Raw genomic sequence first — 14547 nt, forward strand, 5'->3', positions numbered from 1 at the left:
CGGAGGGTACTGACTGTCTCATGCTCACTGTAAAAACAGACACTGAGTCTTCACAATTACTACTAGGCAGCCAGGAGACATATAGAGTACTGAGAGAAGACAAGCCTGTAACTAAAAGGCAGGAGTGGGATTAATCGAATAGCTCTTTCAAAGAGCCGACACAGTGGGCCCAGTTTGGGTTCCACCAGGGCCACTCAGCTCCTGACCACATTCCAGCCTCAGACCAAACATGGAAAAAAGAGCTGAATTCCAGAGGTGAGGTGAGAGTGACTGCCCTTGACATCAAGGCAGCATTTGACCAAGTGTGGCATCAAGTAGCCCTAGCAAAATTGAAATCAATGGAAATTAGGGAAAATGTCTCCACTGGCTGGAGTCATACTTAGGACAAAGGAAGATGGTTGAGGCTGTTGGAAGCCAATAGTTTCATCCCCAGGACATCGCTGCAGGTGTTCGTCAGGGTAGTGTCCTAGGCCCAACCATCTTCAGCTGCTTCATCAATGACATTCCCTCCATTATAAATTCAGAAATAGAGATTTTTGCTGATGATCGCAGTTTTCAGTTCCATTCAGGTAACTCCTCAGGTAATGAAGCAGCCTGTGCCTGGATGCAGCAAGACCTGGACAACATTCAGGCTTGGTCTGAGAAGAGGCAAGTGACATTCATGCCATACTAGTGCCAGGCAAGACTATCTCCACCAAGAGAGAGTCTAACTATCTCCCCTTGACATTCAACTGCATTACCATTGCTAAATACAACAACCTGAGAGTTACCATTGATCAGAAACTTAACTGGACCAGTCACATAAATACTATGGCTACAATGGCAGGTCAGAAGCTGGGAATTCTGCAGTGGGTAACTCATCTCCTGACTTGCCAAAACCTGTCCACCATCTACAAGGCACAAGTCAGGAGTGTGATGGAATATTCTCCACTTGCCTGAATGAGTGCAGCTCCAACAATACTCAAGACGCTCGACACCATCCAGGACTAGGCAGCCTGCTTGATTGGCACCCCATCCACCACTTAAATGTTCACTTCCTCCATCACTGATGTACCTTTGCTGCAGTATGTACCACCTAAAAGATGTACTGTAGCAACTCGGCAAGCCTCCTTTGATAGCACCTTCCAAACCCACGGTCTCTACCACTTAGAAGAACAAGGGTAGCAGATGCATGGGAACACCAACACCTGCAAGTTCCCCTCGAAGTCACACACCATCCTGACTTGGAATTATATCACCATTCCTTCACTTTCACTGGGTCAAAATCCTGGAACTCACTACTCTGACAGCACTGTGAGAGTACCTACACCACATTGATGGCAGGAGTTCAAGAAAGCAGTTCACCCCCACCTTCTCAAGGGCAATTAGAGATGAATAATAAATGCTGGCCTAGTCAGCAATGCCCACAACAATGGGTTGAATGGCCTCTTTGTGCTGTATGATTCTGTGACTGGAGCTATAGTTACGGGGGAAGCTTATGTTTGAGTAGTTGGGTCCTGGTTGGCATCCTTCCATCTACAAAGGATGATAGACACGCAGCAAATAATCCATTCAGGTGGGGTGTCTTCTCACCTTTGCTGATGGCTGTGAGTTGGGCCAATCCTTGAATTGGGTTTTCAAGAAAATGTTTAAGTTGGAAATTGTTTAGCAATTCATGCTGGGTGAGGTCAGATTTTCTTAGCTAATTTTGGAAGGGAATCAGTCGCGGAGCTGGCTTGCCCAGGCCTTTCCTGTTCCAGGTTTGGATCCTACCTGTGGTGAAAGCTTCTGGGAGTCTGATTGGGGAAAGGGCTGCCAGGGGATTTTTTTGTTTAGTCTGAAGATCCCCAGCCAAATGCAGACCTTGCAAAGTGATCCCACAGCAGAAATAACTGGAAAAAATTCTGATTAACACCACAGAGGGAAACCTCAATGTTATCAAATGGGCAATCACTCTGAAGCTGAACTCAGCCAGGTCATGTCATGACTGATGTCAATGGCAAGGGAACCTGATGTGATGGGATGAGAAAGGGCAGTTTAATAGGTTCATTAAGGGAAAGAAGCATGGTCCCTCCCTGATAATACTGAATACATATCCTGCCTTAGTCATGGGATGAAGAATGTAACTGAGTGTTTACAATAAACTAACTGAATATCATAGTGAAACTTGATGACATGTTACATTGATATGGATTATGACGGTACAATTTAACTTACAATTCTGGGCAGTAAAACTAAGATAATTCCGTTATCTAAATCACGGCAGAAGTTCTTAATTGTTTTAAATCAAGTCCAAACTCGTCAGACTCTTATCCTGTCGTCTGAAGCCTCCACAGTTATTCCGACAGCATAGAGTTACCCATCCCGAGCAGTCCCTCTTTCCCATCCAGACTCCAATCAGACAAAAACAATGGGACAACTTCAAATTGAAGCCATTATTTTGGTATCCCTGATATATAAATACAGACACCCAAAAAACAACTGTGGAGACTAGCAGTTGCGGATTTTAAAGATTAGGTTCTTTTTTTTATTTTAATTTTGGCTCAAGTCAATTTTTGTTGGCAACACTGATTAGTTTGTTTTGTTCCATCATGCACAAGGTCACTGGTTTAATAGCTGGTACCCAAGCTAGGCTTCTATACATAACAACACGATAACACTCTGGTTGGCATTAGCGCAGTGATAGATGACAGAAGATAAAGCACTATTGTCACAAGAAATAAAATCAGTGAGTGCAAACAATTTAACTGTCAAAGCAGATTTCCCCCTTATAGCACTGACTTCAACTTAAACACATGTTCCAAAGTTATAGACACAGTGGAGTGAAAAACTGACTCAGTGAGGGGACTATTTTTGTCCCACTTGAGCTCACAAATAGCTGCATGGGCGAGACAGCTGCTGTGGACATGAACCGAAGAGACCGATCCCGCCAACATCCCGCTACTCTGAAGCACATTTCGATTTTTGGGATGATATAAATTTTGAAGGCTGGGGCTCTCAGCGGAAACAGGCTGGAGCCTCATGCGTACAAGGGTCGAGTGGCGTCACTTGGAGTCTGACACCATTGCCATCTTATTGCTACCCGGACACTGCCATTTCCTGCTCCCACACACCAACCATGGAGCTAGCCATTTGAGCAACAGTCCCAGCATTAGCACTTGTGCCACACTGTTAGATGGTCATGGACTCAAGGCCCACTCCAGAGCCTTGAGCACATAATCTCAGCTGACACTCCTGTCCAGGACTGAGGGACTGCTCTTTTTAAGTCTGTTAACTATCACTGCCCTCTTATTACGTTCAATGATGCAGTGAATTCTTTGTAAAATTGCAATTAACTTTTTTTGTATTTCACATAGTTGCAAAAATTTTTATTAAGTAGTCCAATGTGAATATTGTTGTGTTGGCCAGTTTGGTTCAGTGGATAGCATTCTTGCCTTTGAACTAGGAAGTTGTGGGTTCAAGAACTGCTCCAGAGAATTGAGCCCCATAATCCAGGCTGACAATCCAGTGCAGTACTGAAGGAGTGCAGCACTGTTGAAGGTGTCATCTTCCAGATCTAATATGCTAACTGAGGCCCTGTCTGCTCCCTCAGAGGATGTAAAAGATCTCATGACACTATTTAAAGTAGAACATGGAAGATCTCCCTGGTGTCTTAGTTAGTATTTATCCCTCAATCAATATGAATAAAATAGATAATCTGGCTGTGAACTCACTGCTGTCCATGGGATCTAGCTGTGCACAAATTACCAAGCCTTGTTTCCTATGATAATTACACTTAAAAATTATTTAATTGGCTGTAGAGTATTTTGGGATGTCCTGAGGTCACAAAAGGTGCTATAAATACTAGTGCTTCTTTCCTTCCTAATGCTGCTTTGTCTCCAATTGGATTTGTCTAGGGTCATACTGTGTCCCCAATCCCCTAATTTCCAAAGGAAGCTTTCCCAATGACTCACATTCACCTGGCACTTCTTGCTGTTAACAACGAGCCCTTTGCAATGAGCTACTGTCATCAGTGAATGGAGGTTTCAATCATGTTCTTCTTTGGTTTTGCCCAGTACCGCAATGTCATCGGCAATGCGTATGTAGTCAGGGACGTTTTCTATAATTCTGTCCATATGCTGCTGAAACAGATCTTGACTGACAGATAAGCCAAAGGGTAGTCTCTAGAAACAGTATCTTCCAAATGGTGACCTGAAGGTGGTGACTTTCTGAGATTCCTTAGCTAGATGTACCGAGCAATATCCATGTTTAGCATCCAACCTGGAGAAGAATTTGGCTCCTGTGAACTTGGGATTTGATTCCTCTAATCTTGATCTCTTTAGGGAGAGGTTTAGACGCCTAGGATCTAGACAAACCGTGATTGCTCCATCCTTCTTCAGTATGCTCATAATTGAGCACACGATGGATGATGCCATTGCGTTCCATGTCATCTAACTCGCACTTAAGCTTTTCTGCACTTTCTTGGGCGGGGGGGTGGAGGTCGATTGATGGAATTGGATCCTCTCTGAGCATCATCTTTGAATTCTCCTATGGCGTCGAACCTGTCCGGGTACATTTGTTGTAGGTCGTGGACTGACTCAATGTGGGTACCCTTGGTCTCTTCTGCTGTAATGGATGACCAGTGTGAACTGACACCAAGATCTTTGCATAATGCCTTGGGTTGTGACCCGAGTATGAGAATTAACTTTAACTTATTTCAAGTTGACCCTGATTTGCTCAGGAGTAAATGGTTGGGGAAATACACTGCACCACACAATACTTTTGGTTTGCGTGGGAATTGGTTAACAATACAACAAACAACTGCTAGATTATGATGTGTCTTCCATTCTCTGTATCCAACACCAAGGTTCCTATAAACATCATCAGAAAGATACTTTATTTTCAACAGAGAAGGATGTCGGGACTGGAAAAGTTTCAGAATTCTCACTTCCTGAGAAAAGAAACTGACATAACCTTGGGTACAATTTTTTGATGCGACCTGAAGATGGCCTGTCTCAATCTCAACTCAAAAGCAAAATACTGCAGATGCTGGAAATCTGAAATAAAAACAGGAAGTGCTGGAAATACTCAGCAGGTCTGGCAGCATCTTTGGAGAGAGAAGCAGAGTTAACATTTCAGGTTGATGACCTTTCATCAGAACAGAACGGGGGTGTCTTTTCTGGGACAGAACATCTGTCTACCCAAACACAGTTCCCCATGTCAGACAGTTCAAGGACTCCCAGCCCTGGAAGTTCCTACTTTCCAGGCCTCGATGGGATCAATGGTCTAGGCTTGAGTGTTTGCGCTCAGTCTCCTGAAGGGATCATGTGGTCCCCACTGTGGGGGAGTACAGGTTGAGATAAGATAACTTAGAAAAAAATTAAAGCAAGGAACAAGCAGATCATTGTTCTGACCTCTTGATGCTGGCAGGGTGAAATGTGTCAAGTCTGAAGAACGTCACTCAATTTTGAATACAGGTGTTGGGCATCCCCACTAATAGAGGCATTCACATGCCTCAGGAGGCTGCAAACTGTGCCACAGATGCCTAGGCCAGGCTCGGCTCAGCTGGGCTTGGGGGTAGGAGTGGGGGTTTATTATCCCCTGTCCTTGCAGAATCCTTCTGATTTGGCCACACTGAGGCTCAATTCCACAACATAGGCCAAAGGAAAATCTCAGACAAGGGCATATCTTGGTCTTTGTCTAGTCTGTGGCTCTTAGCAATGGTGGGATTGCTCTATCCTTAATTAGTTTTAAGGTTTAGAATAGGTTAGAAAGTAGAAGTAGAAGTGAGGTAGAAATAAGCAGAAGATGAAGCTGTGCCTGCAGTGGGGGCTATAACTGTCCTGTCCAATAGTGTGGTTGCTAGGGGAACATTTGTCGTTTAGTCGATGAGCTTCTGGAAAGGAAACAGTTGTTAGTATTTAAACACTCAGACAGCAAAAGGAAACAGAAATAGTTGCGGGAATGGTCAATTTGTCAATATTTGTTTTGATTGGATGTGTTACTAACTAAACCTGTGCTGAATACAAATTAATGCAATGTGATGAATTGGGCCCTGTCACTTGAAAAGGACTGAGGGGAGATGGCGTGCGACAGTAGGTGACCCATGGGAAAGGAAGGTCAAGATGTCCTCCTGGAGGGATCCATCGCCTGAGAACCCCCCCCCCCCCACCCCCACTCTCTAGGTCCTACTTGTTTGGGACGATTGCCCATGTGCGGGGAGGAGATCCTCATTTGTTAGAAGAAGGGTGTCGCTCTGTTCAGGAGCAAATCCATTTTTCCACCCTATTATGTTGCCATAATTCTTTTTACTGTTTTGGCAATGAGCTGTGAAACTGCTGCTATCAACACTTTTTCCTTGGGTGTTGGTTATATATTTCCAGCTTTTCAAGAATTGTATAATGTCGGGAATGCATGTAGCTTCCTGCAGAAGCACTTAATGGACTCATTTGATGTTTCGTGATTTTTAGAGGCTGTAGCCTACTGGAACACTTCCTCAGTTTTGAAAATGTTGTTTGTCTTTTGAGGGAGGGAGTTCCAGATTTCCATTACTCTTTGCGTGAAAAGGTGCTTTTTTACTTCACTTCTATATGTTCTAGCTCTAACTTTAAACTGTGCCGCTTGTTCTGGATTCTCCCACTAGAGGAAATAGTTTCTCCGTACCTACCCTATTGAATCATTTTACACATCTCGTCCCTCGACCTTCTAAACTCAAGGAAATATAAGACAAGGTTATGCAGCCTGCCCTCATAATTTAATGCACTAATTCCCATTAACGTTCTGGTGAATCTGCTCTCTTTTCAAGACCATAATATCCTTGCTGAGTTGTGGTGTCCAGAACTGAATGCAATATTCCAGATAGGGTCTGACTACCTCAGAACCATTCACAATTCCTACTGTAACAGCAGCATGGATGTCAAATCCAGTTGGCATTTTGGAAACCAATGTAGAGCTGGAGTTCTTTATAGCTTCAAACTTATGTAACAAAACATTGGCCTAATCAATAGTCCCAGCCATCCCCATTTCAATTTTTAAATAGCCTGAGCTCTTAGGGCCAATCCGTCGGCCTTACTGATCATGTCCTGTAAAAAAAAGTTAATGGATCATACATGATAATACTTGCTAACTGTGCTGTACATTGCAGATAATACAACACCTCTATCCCTTATTAAAAATCGGCATGTCCCATCAGCTTTCCATGAATTGTCAAAGGTGCTGATTAAATTTTCAGTGTTAACTCTGTCCATAACTGGTGACACAACACAAGGGGTTGGATTTTACCGTAGGTGGATGGGAATTTGCCACTGAAGTAAAAGTCGGTGGCGGATCCACTTCCACCTAGCTCAGGGATCCGTCCTGTATTTTACGGGTCCCCGGGCTTTAATTGTCCCAATGCGGGACTTCCACCCGCTTGAGGGAGGAGGTCCCGCCTCATTGAGCTGCCGGCCAATCAGCGGGCCAGCAGCTCTTAGTCCCAGCGGCTCCACCGGGAGTGGTGGCCACTGCTGGGACTGCAGCCCAGCTGACGCCATGGAGCCAGGAGTGAAGGTAAGGTGGGCATGCCTCAGCAGGGACATTGGTCCTTCCCTGGTGACGCTTGAGCGGCCGTTTGGGGGGAGGGGGGACATCTTGGGTCCCGGGGGTGGGTTGGGAGGTAGGGGTGGCCTTCAATCAGGCACCCTGTGCCCGACGGCCATGGCCCTCCCCCCGGCGCGCGGAAAGGCCGCAGTTATCGCTGGGTAGCCTTTCACATCCCCAGCATGCCCACTTGCCATGGATAAAATACCCGTGGAGGCGGGCGAGGCCCCATTAAGTAGTCGTTAAGTGGCCACTTAAGGGCTTTGATTGGCCTCGGGCGGGTAGGCCATTCCCCCCACCCCCATCCGACCGCCATAAAGTTGACTGGAGGCGGGAGCAGAGCGGGTAGGCCTCCCGGAGCCTCCCACTCAATTTTACGCTGCCCCTATGGCACCATTCGACCTGCTGTGGCGGCGTAAAATTCAGCCCAAGGAAACTGCATGTAGTTGCAGATTCTGGCCACTAAGTGACACCATGGAGTATATTTACAGGGGCTGAAAAGGTTAAGTTATGAGGCCAGGGTACATAGACTAGGCTTGTATTCCCTTGAATATGGAAGCTTGAGAGGTGATCTAATTGACATATTGAAGATAATTAATGGAGTTGTTGGGATCAATAAAGAGAAACTATTTCCTTCAGTGGGGGAGTCCAGGGGGCCATAACCATAAGATTAGAGCTAGGCTGTTCAGGGGTGATGTCAGGAAACACTTCTTCACACAAAGAGTAGTAGAAATGTGGAATTCTCCCACAAAAAGCTGTTGAGGCTGGGGGTCAATTGAAAATTTCAAAACCGAGATTGTTAGATTTCTGTTACGCAAGGGTGTTAAGGGATATGAAACCAAGGCAGGTAAAGAGAGTTAAGATCACGATTTAATTGGATGGTAGAACAGGCTTGAGGGACTGAATGGCTGACTAAACACTTGTATGTAGTGGCAGACTCTGGTCACTGGATGACACTGTGGAGCAGTCTAGTGTAGAAGAGTTTATGACCCCCAGTGTATTTCAATTGGCCCTGCAATGGATTTTTATAGGTGTTCCTGTCCCTTGGCACTACCAGGGTCACCCTTGTCTTCATCTCCACCCATCGGTTTCTCCACTGCTCACTCTCCCGCCACTATAGGGAGTAGCTGCCTTAACGGGGCAGGCTGGGTTAACAGTAAAAATTGTGCCTGCATTTCACACCATGGGAGCAATGCCATGGGAGGTCTATGGTTATTTTGTCAGTGGGTCGGGGGTTGTGGACCAAATTCACAACTGCCCAACCCACCCCCAAACTTACAGTCATTAAAACTATTACAGGGGTTAGACTTGATTTTATCCAATTGGAATGTTAATTCCCGCCCATCTCCCCCCGGCCACCCCGGGAGTGAATCAGGAGTGAACTTATCAGGATCCACTGCACGGGAGCTTCCAGGATTATAACAACTTCCGATGTTGCATCCATAACAGATACAAACGTGTGCATTGCCCATTCTCTCTCTCTCTCTCTCCTTGCCTTGCAACGCAGACAAAGACCACTTACCCCGATAAAGCTGCATGAACTGCGAGTGCAACCTGGAGACAATCAGCGAATCTGGGAGTTCCCGTAGGAATAGCTTGAGGAGACTGGCAACCGAGCAGACATCCGCCTCCCGGACGAGGTCCGGCTTCACCCCGCCGTCGTAACTCTGCCGCAATTGCTCCACCACCCTCACGTTGCCGTTCACTCGGAAAAGCCCTTCTTGCTCCAGCCCTGTAAGAGAAAAGCCACCACAGACTCTGAGTTGTAACGTACGATATATCTTTGAGCTATGCCAGTCAATCGTACACAATTACTACTCATCAACTATCTTCCGTAAAGTGAAGGGTGTTTGCTACAGTACAACAATGACTGCAATTCAAAATACTTCATTGCCTGTCAAGCGCTTTGCAACATCATGAAAGGTGAAATATTAATGCAAGTTCTTTCTCTGACTCACAATGAGCCACACCCCAGTAAATCTGCTGCTATAAATATCTTACGTCTGATGTGCATTCTCCGTCACACTTCACCATCTCTCTCTTTTGGCATAATTCCTTGGAGGCTTCAAGCATTGTGGTTATATACAGACACATTCTTAGCAATTGATTCTGTGGCGAATTACTCACTTGACTCCCCAAAGTCTGTCCACCATCTACAAAGCACAAGTCAGGAGTGTGATGGAATACTCTCCACTTGCCTGGATGGGTGCAGCTTCAACTACACTGAGGAAGCTCGACACCATCCAGGACAAAGCAGCCAGCTTGACTGGCACCCAACCACCACCTTCAACATTCACTTCCTCCACCACCAGCACACAGTGGCAGCAGTGTGTAACACAGTTTGTACTGTGCACAGTTTTGGTCTCCATAACTGAGGAAGGATATACTTCCCTTGGAGATGGTACAGTAAAGGTTCACTAGATTGGTTCCTGGGATGAGTGGGTTTCCTATGATGAGAGGTTGAGTATTTTGGGCCTATACTGTCTTGAGTTTAGAAGAATGAGAGGTGATATCATTGAAACATAGAAGGTTCTGAAAGGGCTTGACAGGGTAGATGCTGAGAGGTTGTTTCCTCTGGTTGGGGAATCTAGAACACGGGGGCACAGTCTCAGGATGAGGGGTCAATCATTTAGGACTGAAATGAGGAGAAACTTCTTCACTCAAAGGGTTGTGAATCTTTGGAATTCTCTACCCCAAAGGCTGTGGATGCTCCATCGCTGAATATATTTAAGTTTGAGATAGACGGATTTTTGGTCTCTCAGGGAATCATGGGAGAGGGCGGGAAAGTGAAGTTGAGGCAGTAGATCATCCATGATCGTACTGAATGGCGGAGCAGGCTCGAGGGGCCCTATGGTCTGCTGCTGCTCCTATTTCTGATGTCCTTATCTATAAGATGCACTGCAGCAACTCACCAAGGTTTCCTTAACAGCAGCTTCCAAATCCATGATCTCTACCACCTAGAAGGACAGGGGCAGCAGACGCTTGGGAACACCAGCACCTACAGGTTCCCCTCCAAGTCATCATCCAGACTTGGAACTATATCAGCTTTGCCTGCAATGACCACATCCTAGGAATGCATTTTTAAAAATGATTAAGTTCATATTCATTAAAAATGATAGCAAAATCACACCTGATGAGATGGGGAATATTCAAATCATCAATGAGTAAATCAGCTGGAAGAGGGAAACTTCTCATAGTGCATGAAAGCAAAGAATTAAGCATGAAAATTCAGTGAAATGCAATCAAAGAACAAATAGATGGCTCAATTAAATCACTACTCTTTCTTCAAAATCTTTTCAACCGCCAGTGTTGATTCTCACAAACTGGCAAACTTAATACGGTAACTAAGGCACAACAAAATATAAGACAATGAGTGAGCTTACCCATCCAGCAAAGGAGGCCATTTGGTCTATCTTGCCTGTGCTGGCTGTCTGAAAGATCTATCCAATTAGTCCCACCACCGCCCCCCCCCTTTCTTTCCCCGGAACCCTGCAATTATTTTTCCTTTTGAAGTATTTATCCAACTCCCTTTTGAAAGTTACTATTGAATCCGCCTCCACCGCCCTTTCAGGCAGTGCGTTCCAGATCATAACAACTCACTGCATAAAAATAATTCTCCTTATCTCCCTTCTGTTTTCTTTTGCTAATTACATAAATCTGTATCCTCTGATTACCGGCCCTCCTGCCAGTGAAACAGTTTCTCCCTAAACTATCAAAACCGCTCATAATTGTGAACCCAAAGCCCTCATCATTTTGAACATGTCTTGAAAACGGGTCAAATTTTCCATCAGTTATCTGTGTCTTTATGACATAAGCTAGCGTTTGAATTCATGGAGATTTCCAGATCTATTAATTCTCAGCATGGATTTGTGCCTAAAGCTCTTGGATTTTTATTAAATGATTGCAAGCCATTCACACAGCATGCCCAGACTTGCTGGTTCTGTGAGCTGTTTTTCCCTCTCACCCTGCAGGTGCAAGTTTCAGCAAATGATGGGCTGAGGCAGAGGATTATAAAGAGATAAAAGTAGGCAGTCTTTGTGATAGACAGGATATAGAGTTGGGAGCTCAGCTCTGGATTGAATAGCACCCCAAGGGCTGTGAACAGCCTGGTTCAGTCAGAGATGGTGGCCGTGGATGGGGGATGGAATTGGTGGTGAGGGAACAGAGCTTGTGGCGGTGGCCGAGGGCGAAGACTTGGGCCTTCCCGGGGTTTAAGTGGAGGAAATTGTGGCTTGTCCAAGACCGTATGCCAGACAAGCAGTCTGACAACACAGAGGCGGTGGAGAGGGACTGACAACACGGGAGATCTGCCAGTTCAAAAAATTCCTCAAGTAAAAGTATTATTTAGATTGCTCTCTCTTCTCCTATTGAAACTAACTGAAGCGAAGGGAGCACACATGAAACTTACACTACCAGAGGCAAGGTGAATTCTTTCTGTCACCTTATGGCCTGATCAGTTATCAACAAGAAAGCATGAATATATAACAGCTGATAATCTGCGCAAGGCGAATAGATGTTGTAATGAACTATAAATGTAACACATAAATACCACAAATACCTAGGGGGCTACAAATTCCTCTGTCAGCTATTTTGAATGAAATGGTCATTGTGTTTAGATGCAGTCCCTTGTTCGCTATGTTAATGAGACACACTAACTCATTTTTTAAAATAAACTGGTAAACAGAGTTATTAAAATAACAATTCCAAACATTAAAACTGATTTCTTTAAGATAATTCATGGAGTTACTTATACTCCAGATGATGAACTACAAATCCAAACACCAAAATAATTAATTCTTGCTCTTCGATCTCCAGATGAAGCCTCCGGGTCAGGGTTTAAGGACGAGGAGAATTGCACCAAGTTGCACACAGTTGGAATTCAGTCCTCAGTTTGTAGCAATCTTGCCTCTGAGTGACAGGGTTCAAGGTTCAAGTCCCACTTTGGGGGGCTTGAGCACAAAAATCAAGGCTGACCCTCCACCAGTACTGAGGGAGTGCTGCACTGTTGGACATTAAACCATGGCCCCATCTGCTTGATCAGTTGGATGCAAAAGATCCCATGGCACTATTTCGACTTCTGATCAACATTTATCCCTCAATCACCATCGCAAAAACAGATTATCTGGTTATTATCACATTGCTGTTTGTGTAAGCTTGCTGTGCGCATAATGACTGCCATATTTCCTGCCTTGCAACAGTGACTACACTTCAAAAGTACTTCATAGTGAAGCACTTTGAGATGTCCAGTGGTTATGAAAGGTGCTATATAAATGCAAGTTTTTATTTTTAAAATTCCATATTCTGTCTTTTTTTTAATGTATTTTCCATTATGAATTCCTATGTCAACATTTACAATGGAAAACATCTATATAAACCTGTCACACTGCAATTGCACCCACCTGCCAGTGGTGACGCTGCAGTAATACCACTGCTGGTAGAGTGGTGGGGGAGGCACATTGTGTTCGGAACTCAACTGCTTTTGCAAAGCAGGATTAGGACACTTGCTTAAATAAAAGAAAAATACTGCAGATGCTGGAAATCTGAAATAAAAACAGAAAGTGCTGGAAATACTCAGCAGGTCAGTCAGCATCTGTGGAGAGAGAAGCAGAGTTAGCGTTTCAGGTCTGTGAAAGTTTCTGATGAAAAGTCACAGACCTGAAATGTTAGCTTTGCTTCTCTCTCCACAGATGCTGCCTGACCTGCTGATTATTTCCAGCACCTTCTGTTTTTATTCTAGGACACTTGCTGGTCCACGCAACTGTGGGCTGCTGAAAGTCCAATTTAACTTTTCCTGGTTAGGTGTTGGGACTTGTGCTAGTTCTTGCCTATTAGATGAGAGCCCCACTGAGGCCTTTAAAGGGCACAGTGGGCAGCATTTCTGGGATAGCCCTGTGTATCCACTGAGACACTCACCTTTAACATCAGCAGTGGGCAAAATAACTACCTTCTCCACACTCCAAATCCCCACATCCCTACTCCAATTCCCCACATCCCTACTCCAACACCGGAATATAGCCGGCTGGTGCAAAGCAAAATTCGGGAAGCTCACTGCAGAACTACCCACTTTCCACCCGAGGACCCAATCATCACAGAACACAGGTCCTCGTACCATCTTGGGGGGTGTGGGGAGGGGGCACATAGATCCTCGTATCGTCCTGCCAGGAGGGGTCCTTCTATTGAGCTGAGGGCATGGGTCCACAGATGTTTAGAGGTAACTGTTGACTTGCTGAGATTCCAATCTGGCCCCATTGTCTTGAGCAGACACTGTGCTGGCCTTCCAAGCAAACTAGCAAATGCTGACATGGCCCCAAAACAGCCCTGAAGTGTGAGCATTATTAGGTTGAATTGGATTCTGTAAATTAAGCAGTGGATATACCCAGTGCCCCTGTTTGTGGTTCCCACTGTCTAATTTCTGTTGGATTATCTGACATAGCACAGATAGAGAGATTGTATTTGGCCAAGAGAAGTGGGCAGAGGTTCCCCTCTGGGATGCACTGTAGCACCCTCTACTGTAGGACTACAGGTCTGACACATAGCAGCGAGAGAGACAGACAAACAGAGAGAGAGAGACAGAGACGTCAACTCTCAGCTGGGCCTCAGGGCTCACAGCACAGGTGCTGCAAAAGCAGAAAGAAGGAAATAGAATACCTGCACATTTTACCCTGTGTGGTCGTTAAACCTTCCTCCATCATCACCTTCACATGTACTTAAAAAAAACAAGGGATACTGAATCACCTCATTTACTTCAATCTAGCTGCCATGTCAAAAACCCAGACACTGGTATGTGTGCTTATGTCAGTGCCTGTGTGAGGAGGAGAAGGGTTGTAAAAGGTGCAGCCACTACAAGAAAGAAAAGCAGAAGAAAAATATTAATTGCAAATTTCAAGACTCGAAAATGGAAGATATGAATGCAATGAAGATGAAATAATAATCAGAAATGCAGTAAATCAAAATTAAGGAAGAAAATTTTAAAAAGGAAGCAAAGAATCATATTAGATAGTTCAGAAAAAT

At 44.9% G+C, this 14547-nt stretch overlaps 1 protein-coding gene across 5 annotated transcripts in view; it reads right to left on the minus strand.

Moving 5' to 3' along the window:
- Positions 1 to 14547, minus strand: part of fam13a (family with sequence similarity 13 member A) — a 256398-nt gene that overhangs the window by 166397 nt on the left and 75454 nt on the right. For all 5 annotated transcript variants that reach the window (XM_068045839.1, XM_068045833.1, XM_068045834.1 and 2 more), the window contains one exon: positions 9059 to 9268. In XM_068045839.1, the coding sequence (XP_067901940.1) occupies positions 9059 to 9268 (210 nt within the window). The remainder of the gene's footprint in view (positions 1 to 9058; positions 9269 to 14547) is intronic.

This window comes from Heterodontus francisci, chromosome 1, assembly GCF_036365525.1.
Source record: "Heterodontus francisci isolate sHetFra1 chromosome 1, sHetFra1.hap1, whole genome shotgun sequence".
In the NCBI taxonomy this organism is placed as follows: domain Eukaryota; kingdom Metazoa; phylum Chordata; class Chondrichthyes; order Heterodontiformes; family Heterodontidae; genus Heterodontus; species Heterodontus francisci.